Source organism: Cnephaeus nilssonii (genome assembly GCF_951640355.1).
Source record: "Cnephaeus nilssonii genome assembly, chromosome: X".
NCBI lineage: Eukaryota > Metazoa > Chordata > Mammalia > Chiroptera > Vespertilionidae > Cnephaeus > Cnephaeus nilssonii.
In genome coordinates this window covers 75,454,862-75,476,152 of record NC_137071.1, presented here as the reverse complement: position 1 = coordinate 75,476,152, position 21,291 = coordinate 75,454,862, and the positions used below count along the sequence as shown (strand labels likewise).

Below are 21,291 nucleotides of genomic sequence, written 5' to 3'. Positions count from 1 at the left end.
AGAAGTTAGCTCTAGAAGACATCAGGAAGCACAGTGCCCTGGGCACCTCCATTCTGACCCAGCAAGTGTCTATTCTGACTGGTTGGGGACTGTGCCTCCATCTATAAGCTTTTCTGAACAACATCAGACATAACTGGCTAACTTAATGAAATGTGCTACAGGAAGAGTAGATTTAAAAACACTTTGGGAAACATCGATTCCATGTGCTGCAGTCATGCATTTTATTCCCTGATTTGAGGGAAATTAAAATATTTCCATTACTAGTGAGGTTGGGGAGCTAGAAATTTTCAAAGCTTTATTATCCCAATTAAATGTAGCACCTGCTGGGAGGGGAGGGGGAAGTCTCTGAGCCCTGTCAGCTACTTCATCTGCTGACTGCCAAAGTAGAATGAAGGGAGAAGAGCCCTCTGCTGCATCTGTTCGTCTGGCAACTACCTAAGGTCTTCCAATTTCTGTGTAAATATCCATTTTCTCTGAGAGAACCTGGCCCTCTCCTGGGCACACAAAGTCCATGCAGCTCCTTTTATTTGTCCTTTGCAGGTTTCCCAGGTCCCCAAGGCCCTGCTGGTCCCCCTGGTGCCCCAGGCCTCTCCTTGCCGTCAGTCATAGCAGGACAGCCTGGAGACCCTGGACGACCAGGCCTAGATGGAGAACGAGGTAAAGACAGGAAGCCCAAAAGAGGACTGGCCATCACCTTTTGTCTGGAGTTTGGGGTGGTCCCATATACAGTCCAGCCCCATCTCTATGGCTGAATTGCATGGGCCTGCTCAGCCTCACTTGCCTCCTCTAGCAGGAACATGGAGGACTGGAACAGGCTGCTTTTTGCTAAAAGGGTTTGGAAAGGTCTGGGCACTGGAACCCCACAGACGCCAGAGAACATTCTCTGCCCTGGGGATAGGCTTTGACTTCCTATCAGTCCCAAGGCTTTCAGCGGTGGTCATTTCCTGCTCACCTGCCCTTACTTATCCCTCTTCCTATTTCATTCCTAGGCCGCCCAGGCCTCCCAGGCCCCCCAGGTCCCCCTGGGCCATCTTCGAATCAAGGTGACCCTGGAGACCCTGGCTTCCCTGGAATTCCTGGTCCTAAAGGGCCGAAGGGAGACCAAGGAATTCCAGGTTTCTCTGGCCTCCCTGGAGAGCTAGGACTGAAAGGTATGATTGCTTGCTTCGCTGGCTGTTGGGCCCTTTCCCACTCTACAGTCAGACATGGCTCCTTCCTATAGCCCTGTGAAGAGAGGCCAGCTGATAATACTCTTCCCACCCTCATCTCTGCCTAATCCAGTGATGGCGAACCTATGACACGCGTGTCAGCACTGACACGTGTAGCCATTTCTGATGACACGCGGCCGCTGAGGCGGCCACATGCCGAGGATGAAACATTTGCTGCTCCTGAGGATGAAACATTTGCGAAATAATGTTTTTTCCTCAAAGTGACACACTACCTAAGTTATGCTCAGTTTTTTGGCGAAGTTTGACACACTAAGCTCAAAAGATTGCCCATCATTGGCCTAATCTCTACTCCCCACAACCAGCACCATCATGCCAGGCTCTGACTTGCTTTCCTTTGGACTTTGCCAGGCATAAGAGGTGAGCCTGGCTTCATGGGGACTCCAGGCAAGGCTGGGCCACCTGGAGACCCAGGATTTCCCGGGATGAAGGGAAAGGCAGGCCGAAGAGGTGAGTTGAGAGTATGTGCTAGGCTGATCATAAGCTCGAGGGAGGGGTCTGGGGTTATTGTTCCTTCAGAAGTCACTGCACACCACTCCATGAAAGCCTGGATGCTTGAAACAGCTGGATCGAGATCCTCCAGTGGGCAGTTTGGCAATATTTCTGCCTCCATCAGCTACCAGGACTGAAAGCCACTCTTGCTTTACCCCCATGGATCCTGCCACTGGTCTCCTCATTCTACATTAGTGGGTATTGGGTTTGTATTCACATTACCACCCACCCATTTGCTCAATCCAGAAATGAAGAACCATCTTTCCCATCCTTTACCACCACCTCTGTCACTCACACACATAGCAAGCCCTGAGAATTGTGTCACCTAAATGTGCCTTGCATCCACTCACCTCTTATCACCTCCACCACTACCTCCCAGGTCCAAGCCATCAACATTTCCCACATGAATCACTGCAGTGACCTGCTCATTGGTCTCCCTATTTCCATTGTGCACCTCTACTAGTGATCATTTCTCCACACAGTGGTGAGAGATCTTATGAAAACTTAAATCATCCACTGAATTCTATGGCATATAAATAAATTAACTATGACCACAAAGCCCTATGTGATGCCTCCCTCCTTATTCTCATCACCAGCCCTTTCCCTTTGCAGCTCACTGTGCTCTTGCCACACTAGCCTCTCTCAGTTATTCAAAAACACCTGGCCTTTATACATGCTACTTCCACTTCCTGGAATACTTTTGCCCCCCACCACAGCTCTTTCTAATGCTTCAGTGATCTCAGTTTAAATGTCAATGCTTATTAGATGACACTTAGTACTCTCTCTAAAGCAGGTTCTCTACTTCATAGCCCCCTTCCTCCCTCCCATTGTTACTGCACTGTTCATTTTCTTTGTAGCACTTCTCATGATTTGCAGTAAGATTAATGGTATTTTTCAGAGTATATATTTTTCATCTTTATCACCAGACCATAACCTCCATAAACATCTGTCTTATTCACTGTTCTATTCCCTGATTTACACAGTAGGCACTCAAGAAATACTTGTTCAATGAATTAGTAAGCAAATTGGCTTGTTTGGCTTTAATAGTAAGCCAGCTGCCTGCATTTGGGGCCCTAGGCTGTGATGCCAACTGAACCTCGGGAATTAAAGGCATCCCCTCGGCCTCCTTCGCACTGTGTTCTGACCAGTGAGTGAGTAAACTAACTACCCCAGTCCCAAGCCAAGCCTCAGACTACCATATTTACAACATGTACCAGGCCCTGTGCTGAGCCTTGAGAAGACAAGATAAATACAATTTAGCCCTGTCATCAAGGAGCTACCAATCCACTGGGAAGGTAGATGGGTAAATAGGACATTATGTAAAGTGTGGTGAGAGCCATTCTGGCATTCAGTGGAGATTGTGAGGACAAAGAGAAAGGGCAGAAAGCTGGTGATTTTGAGGCAGAAGGAAGGCTGCCTCCTCAGCCTCCACCTGACATTTCCATTCCTCCCACCTGCCCATAGGCTTTTCTGGCCCCCAAGGTGCTCCGGGACAAACACCAATTGCAGAAGCCATCCAGGCTCCTCCTGGACCCATGGGTATCCCGGGCATCAATGGCATCCCTGGTCTCATGGGGGATCCTGGAGTTCAAGGCCCTGTAGGCCTACAAGGTAAGGACAGTTCAAGAGAAAGATGACTTCTCTGGTAGCTGAGACAGTCTTGGGAGAGAGGCTGAACAAATTGGCTGGAAATCCCAGCTCCAGGGGGCACCTTCCTCAAGCATTTCCTCTGCTCCTCAAAGAGTTGCCAAACATATATATATATATATATATATATATATATATATATATATATATATAATTATTATTATTATTATTATTATTGACTTTTACAGAAAGGAAGGGAGAGGGATAGAGAGTTAGAAACATCGATGAGAGAGAAACATCCATCAGCTGCCTCCTGCACACCCCCTACTGGGGATGTGCCCGCAACCAAGGTACATGCCCTTGACCGGAATCAAACTTGGGACCCTTCAGTCCGCAGGCCGACGCTCTATCCACTGAACCAAATCAGTAGGGCAAGTTGCCAAACTTCTTGCCAGGAAGAAAGGCCAGCAGAACCAGCAGTTGTACTTGGTTTTAGAAACTGTGTGGGCAGAGCATAACAGCTACTCGAGACAGCTTGACCCTCACTAACATGCTGTTGAGAGGAAGGAGTCTGGAGGGGTGTGAAAAGCAATGGAGAAAGCCCAGGGCTGGGGAACAGGAAACCCGGCTTCTAATCCCAGTTTTCCCCTTGACTGGAGTAAGTTAGCAGTCTCTCTAGGCCTCAATGTCCTCATTTCTGGCATGGGATGCCAACAGTGGCCCTGCATTCTTCCCAGCATTGTTGGGAATATAAATGGAAGGAAGGAGGAAATAGATGTGAAGCAGCTCAGAAGGGCTAAGTTTAGAGTGCAGTCCCAGGGCCTAGATGCCCCAACATGAACTAAGGACTAGCCCGGGAAGCTCAGCCCTGAGCTCAATGTGAGCGCCAACATGATAGATAGCGCGTTCTCTCCTGGTGAGTCCTGGGCATGACATATGAGTCCCCTCCTCCAGACCCTCCATATTGAGTAACCTGCTGTGGGTCTTCTCTCTTTGTAGGTTCCAAAGGTTTACCTGGCATCCCTGGCAAAGATGGCCTGAGTGGGCTCCCTGGCCCACCTGGGGCTCTTGGTGATCCCGGTCTCCCTGGACTGCAAGGACCTCCAGGATTTGAAGGTCTGGCAATGTCAGCCCTAGGGGCAGAGGGCTTTTGTGAGGTTTTAAGGCTTGGTGGTGAGTTAAAATCTCAAATCTGAGAACTAGGAAACTTAGTGGTAAAGCTTGACACTACCCAGAGACTAGAAAACTTGACTCTAATTCATTCCCTCTGATCCTGTGAAGGATTAGAGCCCTATATTCCTAAAGAGAAAGGTATGTTCCAAATACTTTCCTGGGTTGTCTTCCAGCTCTTAAGACCCCTGACTCTATTGTATAGCATGGCCTCCTGTCCCTCATCTCCCCTTTTCTACCTAGGGATTGTGATGTGGGTAGGAGGGGGGTGGAACAAGAGATAAGAAAATTTGAGACCAGGTATGGTTGTTTTGCTACTTACTTCCCATCTTTATATCAGAGGTAGCAAATCAGTTGTCCTGAGTAGAGAACAGTCCTGAGGCTCGGTGGGAAAATGGTATGATCATTTTCCTCAGGCAGGAGAGGAGGGTGCTATTTGCCCCCTAATCCCAACTCTGCTTTTGCTGCCTCTGATTCATCAGGTAAAGGTACTTAGTTACCTACTATAAGAGTCTGCAAGGCTGGCCCAAGAAGTATCCTCCCTTGCCCCCTCTTAGAGAACCAAAGCCAGGTGACTATGGGAGGGAAGCTGGACAGTATGCTTTTTAAAATGGGGATTTTATAACTGGGTACAGTAGTCCCCATTATCTGTGGGTAATACATTCTGAGACCCCCAGTGGATGCCTGAAACCACAGAGAGTACTGAATTCTATATATACTGTTTTTTTCCTATATGCATGCCAATGACAAAGTAGAACTTATAAATTAGACACAGTAAGAGATTAACAACATTAATAATAAAATAGAACAATCATAACAATACTAGAGGCCTGGTGCACGAAATTCATGCACGGGGGGGGGGGGGAGGTCCCTCAGCCCAGCCTGCACCCTCTCCAATCTGGGACCCCTCGGGGGGTGTCCAACTGCCAGTTTAGGCCCGATCCCACAATCTGGGACCTCTGGCTCCTAACCACTCACCTGCTTGCCTGCCTGCCTGATTGCCCCTAACTGCTTCTGCCTGCCAGCCTAATCGCCCCCAACTGCCCTCCCCTGCCAACCTGATCACCCCCAACTGCCCTCTCCTGCTGGCCTGATCACCCACAACTGCCCTCCCCTGCTGGCCTGATCACCCACAACTGCCCTCCCCTGCCAGCCTGATCGCCCACAGCTGCCCTCCCCTGGTGACCTGCCTCCTCCACCCAGACATGCCTCCTCTGCGTGAGGCGGTGGAGACACCACGACCAGCCTCCTCTGCACTGTGCAGAGCCGCGGGACCCTCAGGCCTCACTGCATGGAGCGGCCACCTGGCCCCACCTCCACTGTGCGCACGGCCATCTTGTGGTGGCCATCTTGTGGCAGCCATCTTGTGACAACATCACACAAGAGCATCATGCGAGGGTGTGACGCCACCTAGGCTTTTATTATATAGGATACTGTAATAAAAGTTATGTGAATGGCTTTGGGGTCCTGATTAAGCAAAACAGAGGTTACTTGAACACAAACATTGCAATACCTTGATAGTTGACCAGATAACTGAGAGTACTACTAAGTGAATATGGTCAAGGAATATACAGTGTGGAGATGCTGTACATGGGGATGCTTCATATCTTGGGCATGGCAGAGCTGGATGGTACAATATTTCATCATGCTACTACTCATAATGACGTACAACTGCTTAAAACTTATGAAGTGCTTATTTCTCAAATTTTCCATTTAATATTTTCGGACTGTGGTTGATGATGGGTAACTGAAACTGCAGAAAGCAAAATCCCAGAAAAGGGGGGACTACTATACATCTGAGTTGATGTTCTAGCTCCACCACTTGCTAGTTGTAGGACCTCTGAGCCTCAATTTACTCATCTACAAATTGGGGTGATGAAATTGTGCCCTGCTCAACATTCGGCAAAAAGTGAGTAGCTGATGTTATTGGCTGCACCTGGCTCACCCTTTTCTGCTCTTTGTTTCTCAGGTCCTCCAGGAAAACAGGGTCCCTTTGGAAGGGCTGGATTGCCTGGACAGAGCGTGAGAGTGGGTTACACCTTGGTGAAACACAGCCAGTCGAAACAGGTGCCCCTGTGCCCTGCTGAGATGACCCAGCTGTGGGTGGGTTACAGCTTGCTATTTGTGGAGGGGCAGGAGAAAGCCCACAACCAGGACTTGGGTAGGTACTGACTCTGACAGCCAGACCTGGCCATCTGCCCCACAAAAAACAAGAGTCATGCTCACTACCCCCAGCCCTTGGTGGGCCACTGTTGGGTAGTGGGTTACAAGCGCCAGCTCTAGAGTCAGACAGGTCTGGGTTCTAACACTAGCTATGTATCTGGGGACAAGTTATTCAACCTCTGCAAGCTTCTGTTCCCTCCTGAATGGAACAAGGCTCATTCTAGTACCTATCTCATAAGGTGGTGTAAGGATTACATGAATCACCCAATGTAAAATGTTTAGAACAACACTTGGTACATATTAAATATTCAAAAATGTTAGCAATTACTAATAGTAACAATAAGATGACCTGTGGGGCAAGGATGATTACCCAAGAATTAATTGTATTCTCTACAGGTATGCTAACTCTGAAAAGTAGACTCACTCTATGAAATGCTGGTTTTATAAAGCAGATTAATTAGGGAGTCATTATTCAGTTTATAAAAATTCTAGAGGCCCAGTGCATGAAATTTGTGCACTGGGGGGCGGGTCCCTCAGCCCAGCCTGCACCCTCTCCAATCTGGGGCCCCTCGGGGGATGTCCGACTGGGACATGTCCGACTGTGGGATTGGGCCTAAACCAGCAGTCAGACATCCCTCTCAAAATCCGGGACTGCTGGCTCATAACCACTTGCCTGCCTGCCTGCCTGCCTGATTGCCCCTAACCGCTTCTGCCTGCCAGCCTGATCGCCCCCTAACTGCTCCCCTGCCAGCCTGATTGATGCCTAACTGCTCCCCTGCCAGCCTGATCGCCCCCAACTGCCCTCCCCTGCTGGCCCATTGCCCCCAACTGACCTCCCCTGCCAGCCCAATGGCCCCCAATGGCCCTCCCCAATGGCCCAATTGCTTCCAACTGCCCTCCCCTGCCAGCCCTGTTGCCCCCAACTGCTCTCCCCTGCTGGCCTGGTCCCCCCTAACTTCCCTCCCCTGCAGGCCTGATCGCCCACAACTGCCCTCCTCTGCCAGCCATCTTCTGGTGGCCATCTTGTGGTGGCCATCTTGTGATGATGTGGGGGCGGCTATCTTGTGACAACATGGGGGTGGCCATCTTGTGATGATGCAAGGGCCACCTAGGCTTTTATTAGTATAGATTATTTTCATTACCAAACTTCCCTGATGCATTGAAAATAGGATTTGATCAACAGATTTTAGTGTGTGTACAGTGTTCCAGGATAGTAAGGAGAGGTGTCCCTGTTCTGGCACAAGCAGTTGGATGTAAACCCAAACCACCATCCAGCCAAGTCCTAGTAGCCCTGGACATAGTCCAAGCCCTGCTCCTGTCCACCTTCTCTCCTTCCAGGGTTTGCTGGCTCTTGTCTGCCCCGCTTCAGCACCATGCCCTTCATCTACTGCAACATCAATGAAGTGTGTCACTATGCCAGGCGCAATGATAAGTCCTACTGGCTCTCAACCACCGCCCCCATCCCCATGATGCCCATCGGCCAGACCAAGATCCCCCAGTATATCAGCCGCTGCTCTGTGTGTGAGGCACCCTCGCAAGCCATTGCTGTGCACAGCCAGGATGTCACCATCCCGCAGTGCCCCCTTGGCTGGCACAGCCTCTGGATGGGGTACTCCTTTCTCATGGTAAGGCCTCTGTCTTCATTGTAGAGGCAGAGGGCAGGGATCTCTGGGAGAGTCTCTCAGACTGATTTCCAGTTTTAAGGGACATGGAGTAGAAATCACAGAGTTTGAAAGGAAGGGAAATGCTTGGCCTGGGTTTGGCCAAAGACCAGAGAGCCCACGTTTGCATGAGTGACAGGTAATTACAGGTGTGAGCAGAAAGGAACAGTTTGCACCCAGTGGTTCAGGGTGAGAATGCCTATGAATCACTAGCATAAGCCGTGGCATCTTTATGCCTGCTTCAGTTATGCCATAAACAAGGGAAGGAGGAGGAACCACCCAATTTGGATGGACAGTGAGGGACAGACTGTCCCTACTTAGGGCTGGGACACACTCCCACTGGTCAGTCTGGGCATTCCACTCCCATTCTTGTGCCCACACTCCCTCTAGCCACCTCCTCCAAAAAAGCTCAGATGAGGGCATGTTGTATTTTCATGTCCTTGATGGGATTTCTGCTGCCTTGCCATTTTGATGGGAAGGCAATGGCCAGCCACGCTGTATCTTGATAAGAAAGAGCTGAGAACATCTGTAAATCCAAGACAGCATCAAGTCCTTCACTTGACATTCCATGAATAAGTGGGCACATTAAATGAGTTAAAGATCAGGTTTAGAGACAGGATAACTCCCAGGGCAAATCAGTGTGAACCCACTAAAGTACCTGCTTCGCCAGAGCTTCTTCGCTAAATCACCAGGGATGAGGTGGTGAGAGAGTATCTTCAAAGAATCACCAAACTGCAGTCTTTGTGAATTGGGCAGTTTGTCCCAGTGTAATACAGAATTACTCACCCATCAATCTTAGTTCTATCCACTGAACTTCCACAAGGAATGGTAGAAAAGTTATGTATGAAGTATCATGTGCATTGCTCATGGGTGTGCTCTTAAACCCTTATTCAGAATCTCTTTATTCTTACTGTAAACTTAATTCTAACATACTAGAATGTTATATTTTTCTGAAAATGTGTAAGGGTGGGAATTTGGACTGCCTAGTAGGGCATCTTGAAGCAATTAGACATGCCCACTAAAAGGAAGGAAAGAGGGAGAAAACAATTCAAAGGCCACCCAAAAACTCTACAATTTGCATCTCTTGGTACAGGGTCCCTGCATTATCCTCCCTCCAAAGCAAAAGCCAACATTCATAGCAACAAACCTGGGTCATCTGTAAAGTGTAAAATACAGTGTCTGCTGTTTAGTAAGGCAGGGTAATGTGTCATTCATGCTAGAAATCCCTACCTGAGGATCAAAATGAGGAACACTTTGATACTTCATTTATTAGGAAAGGTCATTTTTATAGAGACACACTTCCCCAAAGTTCTGCAAAGTAAGGTGTTACTGTGTATCCAACAGGGCATCTGTCCCATTGGCCATTTCCTGACCTGGTTGTGTATGAGGCCTCCCCACCTCCTGTGGTCCAGATAATAACCCAGCTGAAGTGATGGAGATGGGGAAGGAGTGAAGAGAGGGTCTTTTGTCTATGGCAGTGGTTCTCAACCTTTCTAATGCCACAACCCTTTAATACAGTTCCTCATGTTGTGGTGACCCCCAATCATAAAATTATTTTCGTTGCTACTTCATAACTGTAATTTTGAAGTCAAACCGCTAGCAGGGTCGCCTAAGACCATTGGAAAACAGATATTTACATTACGATTCATAACAGTAGCAAAATTACAGTTATGAAGTAGCAACGAAAATAATTTTATGGTTGGGGGTCACCACAACATGAGGAACTCTATTAAAGGGTCATGGCATAAGAAAGGTTGAGAACCACTGGTCTATGGGTATTGTGACCCAAGATTATTGGCTCATGAGTGATACTGATGAGGAAATACTGAAACTGAGTGCTGCAGGAGCTTCCTGAAGTGAGGGTCAGAATATTAGGCTAAATCTGAGGCCTACATGTACACAGAAGGTAACAAACACTATATCTCGCTCTAAAGGTCATGGTACAGATTGAAAATATAAGTTCTAATGAAGGTAAATTCAGAGCTATTAATAGATATGTTGGGGGAAGGACCAATGGTTTAACCACTTTGTGGAGTATTGCATGCTTTTTTCCTTCTTGGTGTACACCACCTGGAGCTTGAAGTAGATGGGCTCTGAGAAGAACTGCATTCCAAAACCTATTGATTTTTTCCTCAATTCAGCCAAACACTTATTTGTCCATGGAATTGGGGGTGGGGGGCACACCAAGCATACCTCAGAACTCTGTGAGGCAGCAGCAGTTTGGGAAACTGGCTGAGATGTGGTCGCAGCCATGCACAGTGGGTTGGGTGGGCACCAGGAATCTTGGAGGGATCTACTGGCCCTGAGGCTACTACAAGGGAGGATGAGCAGCCTAGGTCCAGAAATAGAGTCTTTGGTCTTCTGGCTAGACATCAGGGATGAGACAAGGGGCCTGAGCTTAGGAAGGAAGCACATGTTCCTCCTGGAGCAGCAGAGTGTCCATCATCTGCCATGGGCCCAGCTCACACTTCACCCCTGTCTGTTTCAGCACACTGCCGCTGGCACCGAGGGTGGAGGCCAGTCCCTGGTCTCACCTGGCTCCTGCTTAGAGGATTTTCGAGCCACTCCTTTCATTGAGTGCAGTGGTGCCCGGGGTACCTGCCACTACTTTGCCAACAAGTACAGTTTCTGGCTGACGACAGTGGAGGAGAAGCAGCAGTTTGGAGAGGAACCTGTACCAGAAACATTGAAAGCTGGGCAGCTCCACACACGAGTCAGCCGCTGCCAGGTGTGTATGAAAAGCTTGTAGGGCGGCCCCTGCCATTCTGCCCCTTGCTGTCCCTTCCTCCACAGAATGGCCACCTCACAAATCCAAACCATCTGAAGAAGAAAGGCCTAAACCCATTTTCCTATCTGGAAAGTTGTACATTAGAGTTTCATTTGGGCTGGACTACTGGATACTGGTCACCGCAACCCTCAGGCCTAATGGGTGAGCCCACCGTGCTGAGATTTGCTGTCCCATTTCAGTCAACTTGGAGCTACTGTTTGATTCGGATATTTGCGTGACCTCAGAAAGATCTGCTGGACTGCCAGTTTCTTAGAAGCTGCTAGCTTTCTTCACCATCTTGATCACAAAGTGGTTCTATAATAACTGATAAGTCATTTCTTTATGTATAGAGGTCACCACACATTATTTGGCTTAAAGCAGAACCAAGTGTTTCCACATAAAAAAAAATTACCTGGCTAAGTATTCATGGATGAGTCGGGCCTGCATAGAGCAAGCCTTCACCCTTCAAGAAAACCCACTGTGTCTAGGCAGGCAGCAGAGCTGGAATGAGGTGCTAGCCAGTAGTCTAGGATGAGCTTTGACTCCTCTGAGAGTAAGCACGACTGGACACCATATTGCTTAGGGAGGTTTGAAGGCCAGAAGCCAAGAAGGGCTCATTAATTTCATATGGTCCTAGACAAATCACATCCTTCTTGCCAGCTCCCTCTCCAGGCAGAGACCTATTACTTGGCCTGGTCCAGAGTAGAATGGAGGATGCACCAAATATGGCCAGGCCCATAAAGGGAAATGAGAACCACAGCCCTTTCTCCCAGGCCAGGGGTAGAAGGGTGGGTGGGTAAGGCGGTGTGAATTTTACTTTTGACTCCAGGAACAAAAAGGTAAATCCCTTGTCCCAATTTCTCAGAAGTCCTTGTTTCATTCAAATGCCATCCAGATGTGTGTAATGTGGCAAACTGAAGCTTGCAGTTTATTGATCCCTTTGCATTTTGAGACTGTAAGAGACTTTCCATTAAAATGTCCTTCCAATTGCTCTTTTAGAGGTAGCCTGTTAAGCTATTTTAATATTTTTAAAACCTCATAAAAATCTAACACACTCTTCTCTTTAGCAGTTAGCAGACCTAAAGCAAGCCTGAGTTGACTATAAAGTGCATTGTGTTCTGTTTGGGGAGATTTGTTTTAACCATTTTCTTTATCAGTTTCCCAGAACACTTAGATATGTTGACATGAGGCAATTCCTTCCAGATGATTCTGTTTCCTTAAATATTATGTAAACAGTGCCAACATAAACAAAACATAGTGTAATCTGAATTATTGTTATCTTCACCTCCTCTCTGAGTAAAAAACATGGTTGTCAGCTCTGTACATCGCAAATAAAAGGAATTTAACATGAACAATTGACTCTTGATGTTCTTCGATGAAAACTTTTCTAAAGTACATCTCACTGCAATTCATGAGTCCCCCTTAGGGCCATGGGGGCTCCTGTTACTACAAATTGAGCTTTATAACAAAACATTGAGACAGGAAAAAATACAAGTAAAGTCAAAGAACAGAAAGAGTCCTCTAATAGGCAATAAACCCAAAACCTGTTTCAAATAAGCCTATAACTGCTTTTCATCCCATGCTAGAATTCAAGAAAGGAGTTCCCATACTTCTGGTATCTCAGGATCATTTTCAAATAAATCAACAGTAGAGAAATGCTAAAGTCATTAAAATCAAATCTAAGATATATATGCATATGTTTGTATAGTATAAAATATATCCATTGGAAAGATAAAAATAACAACAGGAGCATCAGGGAATGAAACTAAAACTTAAGAGGAAGCAACATTTCACTGAATACCATTTTGAATATTTTGAATTTTGAACCACTGGAATATATTACCTACTGGGGGGAAAAAAGGAAAATTTGGAATCTAAGGAAACAAGTGTCATAATATTTCTAAATATACAAGAAACACACCTTGGGTTGGTGCTAGCTTTCAAACCCCAGTTGCTGGCCTTCCTCACAACTTGGTTGAGGATGCAAGTGAAATGCATACAGGTTAAGAGGGCAAGAAGAAACGGGGAAGACACCGCTGGGACTTGAGGTGCAACCACACAGGAGAGTTGGTGGCAAAGACAATAGGAAAATGTGCGTTAAAATTTAGTATGTCGCTAGTCCTTAAAAGGTTTGGAATTGTATATGATACACAGATTAAAGGTCACCACATGAATAATTCTTTCTAATAAGGCTGTCAAGCAAAATGGAGTCTAATTCAAACACGATTTTTAATTTCCCAAACAAAAATCAACATTTTAAGTCAGTGATTGGCAAACTACAGACTGTAGGTTAAATTTGCCATTCACCTATTTTTGTAAATATAGTTTTATTGGTTTACAGCCAGGCTCAGATTGTCTATGGCTGCTTTTGTACTTCAAACAGCACAGTTAAGTAGCTGAGACAGAGGCAACATGGCCTACAAAGCCTGAAACATTTACCATCTGGCCTTTACAGAAAAAGTTTGCTGACCCCTGACCTAAGCGATCATGATTTCATTTAAGGACAGGTTTTAAAAAATACTTTTGTTTTATTGACAAAAGTATCAGTAAAGAAGGGAACAATGACTAATTAAAATAAGGTTCCCCCAAAGAGTCAGGAGATCAACAAGTCCACATCTGACATAATTTCTTAGAAAAACTTTTTGATATTAATTATAATTAATTAAAATACATATTCAAATAATTTAACAAGAACTTTTTCTCCCTAGTGTAATCACTTTATTATTAGAGCAAAAGAACAGACTGCTTCTTAGTATTTAGCCCAAAAGAGGTCGCACCTAAAAGGGTGCAGAAGCACAGGTAACCATCTCTCATTTGCTGGTGCTTGAAGCAAGGTGGGAGTTGCTGTCTATCTTCCAGAAGTCCACCTCCTCATTTCAGTAGCGGCAGAGTCGCTATGGCCAAGTAAGACTAGCTGAGAAGCAAAGAATGGCTCCTAATCTTTCTGCTCCTAGATCCCATGATTGTTCTAGTTCTTTCTGGGGGAGGATTGTTAAACGTCTTTTTCTGAGAAGTGGTGATTGGCTCAGTCATGATTGATTGCTATCAAGTTTGTATGCTGTTGGCATAACAGGCACTTGCTGACTACAAAAGTTTTATGTAATGAGTTCATGTTCTTCTGGTGCCAGATGGAAGAAAAATCTTAAGGTTGAGTTCCTATTATTTTATACACTCAGAATCTCGAAATCTTCCTCCAAGTCAAATTCCTCTAGTTGTTCAGTAGAGTCAATGAATTCTGTGAGAATACAGAAATGAGAAAGAAGAAAAGCTTGATGCTTAAGTTAAAACAATCAATACATTACTCAGTAGGGAAGACTATGCATTTTTAAATTTTTTTCTAAAGAAAAGCTTTGGTGGAGGAGACTTATAGATAGGACCACTGCCAAGTATTAGAAATTCTCTCTAAAGCAGTGGTTCTCAACCTTTTTAATGCCGCGACCCTTTAATACAGTTCCTCATGTTGTGGTGACCCCCAACCATAAAATTATTTTCATTGCTACTTCATAACTGTAATTTTGCTACTGTTATGAATCGTAATATAAATATCTGTGTTTTCCGATGGTCTTAGGCGACCCTGCTAGCGGTTCTCAACCTGTGAGTCGCGACCCACAGGTTGAGAACCGCTGCTGTAGAGCCTGGGAGTCTACAGACCCTCCTAGCGGTTCTCAACCTGGGGGTCGCGGCATGGGGGTCACCACAACATGAGGAACTGTATTAAAGGGTCGCAGCATTAGAAAGGTTGAGAACCACTGTTCTAAAGAATCAAAATAACCAGACTTGTTTCATAGTCCTATTCATGTGATGATGAGGAGGTTCTGTAAGAACTTGGAGGCACCTTTTGACTCACCCATGGCCTCTGATTTGTTATTCTGAACCAGACTATTAAAAAAATGTCTAGTCATTTTTATTTTATATGGAACTTTTGCACTAAGCTCATTTTCTGCTATTATCATTCTTTGACATCACTATCAGTTCATCAGAGAATTTAAATAATCAGAAGCACCATTCCTTGATTTGTCAGATGATTGCTTCTATCTCATAAACCAATTGCTACATGTGGGTCTGCTGGCTGAAGAGCTCCTGAACAACCACTTACCTGCCCCAGTGGTTGTTACCTCTGGTTTGGCTGGAGGTACAAAGGGAGGCCAGTGCGATGGATGTTTCTGAACTAATTCAAACATCCTTAAGTTTTCCTTTAGAATTTCCTGAGGAGACATAGAACCAGTTATAAACACTGCAGAGTAACTTTATTTCTGTCCAATTGGCAACCTATGACCCCAAGCCCCAAGAGAGTAGCCTGATTGTTGAAAGGTGAAAGCAAAGAACTAGCAAATATTCCCATCCTCTATTTGACCCATCTAAAGACCCAGCCCTCTTCAATTCTAAAACTGTTGGCCAGGAGGGAAGGCCAATGGAGGGAGTATCTGATAGAAGGCCAGTACTCACTGCCCAAACTCCATCATGAGGTTCAGGTCATATGCCAGTTGCATGGACTCAACTCAATTTAGGGGCGAGATGTTCCTGAAGTGTTGGCTCCAAAGAAATGTTGGTTAATCAAATAAAATCTGCCCCAAGAGAAATACTGATACATATTGGCATGGTTTCCATTTAGTCCAACACTTACAGTATATGTCCTAATTTAAATGGTACAGTCTTATCAGAAATTTTTTTTCTAACTTTAAATGTGATATATAGTTTTGCTGCATCGTGAAATATAAGTATTGCTTTTAGACAATAAGTATCCATTATGTCTCAGCTAACTATTAACTGGGGTTTTAGATTCAGCTAGGGACATCAGTGTTAATTATTTGTTTACTTGTGAAGAAAAATCTTCCCTCCTTACACCTACAAGAGGCTCTGGGCTCCCATCTCTCCAATCTCTTTGTTTTGTAAATAGGAGAACATTGTGTCTCCTGCTATCCCATCCAGGGCCCTTTAAACTACTCCTTATGACCTCCCTTCATTTTTTTCAATAAGTGTTTATCAATGTCTTTCATATATTGGTATGTGTTAGAAGCTCAGAATGAGGGAGGCAGATACAAAGATTGGTGATCCAGCAAAACAGTAACTACTCTTTTACACAAAATATCAACAAAAAAAGAATAGCTTGCTTTAGTATTTACACAGATTTCTCCAAATTGTCTTTCCTTTAAGTAGCAGCATGCCTACATTTTATATAAACAAGACAGTGAATAGAAAGGCAAGACCCCTAAACCATAATAGCATACAGTACATTAAACTGTAAATGGAATACAGTACATTAAACTAAATAAATAGCAAAGTAGATCAGTTTCTTCAATCATCTCAGTGTTCTGAACAGATTAAAAAAAATTAGGCTGAGCCATAAGAAATTGGCATTTTTAGGTTAAAATGGTAGAATATTAGTTAAATATTTCATGACTCGTAGGCTTAATGAGATAAAACAATAAGAAGCTAAAAATGTCGCTCACTTGACTTACTAAGCATATTTCTAACAAAAGATGTTCTTTGGTTCTCCAAAGTTATATGCAATTTACTACATCTTAGTTTCTTTCTCTTTCAGTAAAGTCATATCAGGCTAGGTTTATGTTACTATGAAAAAGTCTTGAAAAGGAGTCACATTAAATAACTTTTGTTTTTAAGACTAAGAAAAACATATATCTTTACCTTTTGAACAAGGCTACACCAGTTATCAAAGTCTTTTTCTTCTTTGCAGAAAAATCCCTTGGAGGAAAGCAAAAGAACACAACTTAGAACTGGTCAGGGGCACCAAGGAAGGCCCTCCCTGTACTGCAAGATGGAGCCACTGGCCCAGAGTTAAAATGTGGGATGTGGGCCACTCTCCTTGGATGTGATTTCCCAAAAGTTAGGAGGAATATTGGTTGGGCTTATCTCTCTCCTAGATCATTGCCTCAATTGGACACAAACATTTGCTCATTCATTCTCCCTTCCTCCTCATTCTCTCCCATCCCTCTTTCTCTCTCTCTCTCTCTCTCTCTCTCTCTCTCTCTCTCTCTCTCTCTCTCTCCCTCTCTCCCCTTAGGTCTCTCCATCTCCCTCTCCCTCTGTTTCTCCTGTATCTCTGCTTCTCTCTCTTATTCTGTCCCTTTCCCTCCATATCCCTCTCCCCTCATACTGTGAGATATACTTTCCCCTCATATTGTGAGATATAGTAACTCAAAGCCCAGTCTCCAGTGTGGGGTTAATTCCATTACATTTAGTGTAAAAATATACACATCTATAAAGAAAAGTCAATTAAACCAGTAAACAAAATCTAAATAGCACTTTTAGCTAGAGGCAATATTTAATAAGGTGATTTTACTTTAAGGAAATTATTAGAATAAAGAGAACCATCAGCCTCGATCTCCATCCTCAGAGCTATCATATAATAGTAAAAGAATGGTCCAAGAAAAAAGGAGGACTTTTTGGATACTGGTGCCCTGACAATTAGAAGAAAGGATGCATGCCGAAACCGGTTTGGCTCAGTGGACAGAGCGTCGGCCTGCGGACTGAAAGGTCCCAGGTTCGATTCCGGTCAAGGGCATGTACCTTGGTTGCGGGCACATCCCCAGTAGGGGGTGTGCAGAAGGCAGCTGATCGATGTTTCTCTCTCATCGATGTTTCTAGCTCTCTATCCCTCTCCTCTCCTTTCCTCTCTGTAAAAAATCAATAAAAATATATTTTAAAAAAATAAAAATAAAATAAAATAAATTAAAAAATAGAAGAAAGGATGCAGACAGGCCTCAGAACCACTGGTACTTCACAGTGGCTGCCCCTTCAATGTGAGTAGACAGCAGTCATACTACTGGGGGGCGGGAGGGGCTGCAACTTCCTGGATTGTGTGCCCAGAGAAACTGGCACTGTCTACCCAGCGTATCTTGCGCCCTTCTCCCTCCCTACTGATACCCTACATTATTCCCTTGGCCTGTGTGGCAATAATTAGAGGTGAGAAGGAAAAGTGTGAAAGATGGTAACACTAATAATAACTAACATTTATAGAATAGTCACAATGCCCCAGGCACTGTGTTAAGTGCTTTATGCACAGCATACCTCACACAACCCTACAAAGGACTCAGAAAGGTATAGGGACTCCCCCTAAGTCCATTGCTAGTAAGTGGCAGGGCCTGAATTCCAACTTGAGCAGTTTGGCTTCAAGGTCCACTCATTCCTCACTATTCCACACTACCTCTCATGGGGGTGGTAAGTTAATATACTCTGGCCACCCTACCTAGATACCTGGAAAATAGCCAGGGAACCAATCTGTAATAGGGCAGCAGTGTATCTCATGGCCCAACCTTTAGACACCCACCAATGCCACGGAAGGATCCAAGTTCAGAATATTCATTCGCTGTGGCGACTGCAGACAATGGAAAGTCTGGTCATCAACAGTTCCATCCTCTTCAGTGTCAACAAAGGTCTGGGTTGTGTGAGGGTCCAGGAAAATGAGCTCATCACCTGTTGGAATGAGGCATGTTTAACCTTCAAAGAACCACCTGCCCTGGCTCCACTGTTGTCCTTGGGAGGAGGCGCTCTGGTTTCCCTAACCCCTCCCTTGGTGACAATGAAAATGAGATGATAGAAAGCCCGAGTTAAGGTGAGCATACCTAAGAAGCCACCCACACCCAAATCTAAACATTCAATGAGAAGACTTGCCCTAGCATTCACATCTCCTCAAAGTCCTACTCCAAAAATGGAAAGCGACAAGTTTGGGAAAAGGTGGGGATGAGAGATCACAGATGACATGGCAAGCTCTGTGAGCAGCAGTAGCAAAGAGGTGGTAGGTAGAATCACCAGGCTGTGAGTTCAGGTGCCATTGGGGGTTTCCTGCCTCTTTCAACATTGGAAAGCATCTAGTTTGAGACCATTGGTTCTCAGAGCTATAGTCAGAGTGCACATCTGGTAAGGAGAAAGGTCTTGGCCTCCAAAAGAAATAGGAATGCTGGCTTTGCTATGGATGAGATACCAGGAAGCTGACTTCTGGTATTGATTAGCTAGCAAGTTAGTCCTTGTTAGCAAGTTAGTAATCCCTGTTGGAAAGCACTGCCTTGGTCACATTAACATCTTTACAGATATACCTTGCAGGGAAAACTCACTTTGAGATTATCAATGTTTACAAATAAGAGAAACACCATGCTTCATTAAATTGAAAAAGTCTAGCCCAATAATTACCTGGGAGGGGTTTAGGATAATAAAATCTCTACTTTTCAAAGGGCTGAGAGTTTCCCTAATGCTCACCAGTGGCATACTGAGTAGGCAAAAGTGTCTAAGGGAACACCCTAACCTCACTGTACAGGCCTGAGAACCATCTAGGCTTCTGTGTTTTAAACTGAGTTAGGCAACCAAAGAAAGACCTGCCTATAGCAGGAGGATGGGCTGGGAAAGGATGCCCTAAAGACCTTTCCTGGAATGGCATCCAGGAGTGTATTGGGCACATCTAAGTGCTTCTGTTGGAAAAGAATGTGTTTCTGATGTCTGATGAAAGCTCAACTTGTCTCTATCACAGACCTAGGACAAGCCTATTAAATCACTGTCTTAATTTTTCTGTTTTTAAACTGGGGTCATTGGGCCTGCTCCAGTGACCTCATAGGGTATTGTAAGAATGAGAAGAATTCACCTCTGTGAAATGCCTAAAACACAATACAAATACAAGTAAGTCATAGAAGTATCTTGCTTAGATCCAAAAGTATTTCTCTATAAATAAACGTTGGAGAGTGTATGAAACTCAATGCTGCCATATGATTTATTTTATGAAAGTCAAGGTACATGTTCCCTCAGACTACAGGTGGGTGACATCGATTATATCAAAAAGGCTTCAAGTTACAATGAAGGGCAACAATCAGGATGTTTAGAGGGAAGCCTAAGAGGTAAGAGGAGAAGGAAGTTGTGCACAAGAAAATACAAATCCAAAGCAGGGTTATAATTAAGCATCATTCTTCCAGAATGTTTCTAATTAAGGTTCTGGGAATAATAGCAGTGTCCTCTCTGCCTGTGTGCCCTGTTTCCTAGAGTGCTTAAAAGAGATATAGTAGCCTTAGCTGGTTTGGCTCAGTGGATAGAGCGTTGGCCTGCGGACTGAAGGGTCCTGGGTTCAATTCCAGTCAAGGGCACATGTCCGGGTTGCAGGCTTGATCCCCAGTGGGGGGGCGTGATGTTTCTATCCTCTCTCCCTCTCCCTTCCTCTCTGAAATTAAAAAATTAAAATTAAAAAAAGACTAGATTTGAGAGAGAGAGAGAGAGAGAGAGAGAGAGAGAGAGAGAGAATCTAGCCTAGCCGATTTGGCTCAGTGAATAGAGCTTCAGCCTGTAGATCCAAGGATCCCAGGTTCGATTCCAGTCAAGGGTACATATCTCAGTTGCAGGCTCCTCGCCAGCCAGGGCCCTGATCAGGGCATGTGCAGGAGGCAACCAGTCGAAGTGTTTCTCTCACATGGATATTTCTCTCCGTCTTTCTTTTTTCTCTTCTACTCTCTCTAAAAATCAATGGAAAAATTTCCTCAGGTAAGGATTAAAAAAGAAAGAAAGAAAATAAAATCTAAAAAGAAATGATGTGGGAACTAAACTAAGGTCTCTCACAAGGCCTGAACAGAAGAGGCAGGCTATTCAACCAACTGCAAACACAGAGTTCACACTACAGATCTCCTTTAGCAACCCCTACTAAAGCTTAGGAGACAAATATCTCCCCTCTATGCAGGAAAAATCTGACAGTCAGAGTCTCACCTTGGCCAGAGTTTCTCACAGCAAGAGCTTCTCCCAGCTTCCCATCAGGCAAGAGAGCACCAGGGAAGCAATGTGGTATGGTAGACGAGGATGACAAAACTGGGATCAAATCTTGGCTTCACTACTTTCTAGTTGGGTGATCTTAAGGACACAACCTCTCTAAATCTTAGTTTCTTCAGGTGTAAATGGAAATAAAAATCTTTATCTCACAGGGGTGTTATGCTAACTATATCCATCTATCTATATCCATATATAACTATATATCTATATATCTATATATAATTATCTACCTATTTTTATACATCTATATATAACTATCTATATCTATGTCTATGTCTATATCCATATCTATCTTCTGAGAGAGAGAGAGAGAGAGAGAGAGAGAGAGAGAGAGAGAGAGAGAGAGAGAGAGAAGAGAGAGAGAGAACTCTTTGCAGAGTCTCTGGCATAAAACAGCTGTATAGAAAATGGCAGTTCTCATCTGTTCCCTCCCTTCAGACATTCTACCAATATGGACACCCCCGCAACT

The 21,291-nt window shown here is 44.8% G+C and overlaps 2 protein-coding genes across 3 annotated transcripts in view; one reads left to right on the top strand and one right to left on the bottom strand.

The window, feature by feature from the left end:
• The window catches only part of COL4A6 (collagen type IV alpha 6 chain), a 462,181-nt gene extending 450,297 nt beyond the window's left edge, over positions 1 to 11,884 (top strand). The window contains exons 39-46 of the mRNA XM_079764920.1: positions 541 to 657; positions 990 to 1,151; positions 1,578 to 1,676; positions 3,183 to 3,329; positions 4,305 to 4,421; positions 6,445 to 6,636; positions 7,977 to 8,263; positions 10,788 to 11,884. Of these exons, the coding sequence (XP_079621046.1) occupies positions 541 to 657; positions 990 to 1,151; positions 1,578 to 1,676; positions 3,183 to 3,329; positions 4,305 to 4,421; positions 6,445 to 6,636; positions 7,977 to 8,263; positions 10,788 to 11,048 (1,382 nt within the window). The 3' untranslated portion in view covers positions 11,049 to 11,884. The remainder of the gene's footprint in view (positions 1 to 540; positions 658 to 989; positions 1,152 to 1,577; positions 1,677 to 3,182; positions 3,330 to 4,304; positions 4,422 to 6,444; positions 6,637 to 7,976; positions 8,264 to 10,787) is intronic.
• Positions 11,885 to 12,611: 727 nt separating this feature from the next.
• Positions 12,612 to 21,291, bottom strand: part of ATG4A (autophagy related 4A cysteine peptidase) — a 75,385-nt gene continuing 66,705 nt past the window's right edge. For both annotated transcript variants that reach the window (XM_079764918.1, XM_079764917.1), the window contains exons 10-13: positions 18,355 to 18,500; positions 16,713 to 16,769; positions 15,163 to 15,271; positions 12,612 to 14,301 (exon numbers count right to left, since the gene is read on the bottom strand). In XM_079764918.1, the coding sequence (XP_079621044.1) occupies positions 14,231 to 14,301; positions 15,163 to 15,271; positions 16,713 to 16,769; positions 18,355 to 18,500 (383 nt within the window). In that variant the 3' untranslated portion in view covers positions 12,612 to 14,230. The remainder of the gene's footprint in view (positions 14,302 to 15,162; positions 15,272 to 16,712; positions 16,770 to 18,354; positions 18,501 to 21,291) is intronic.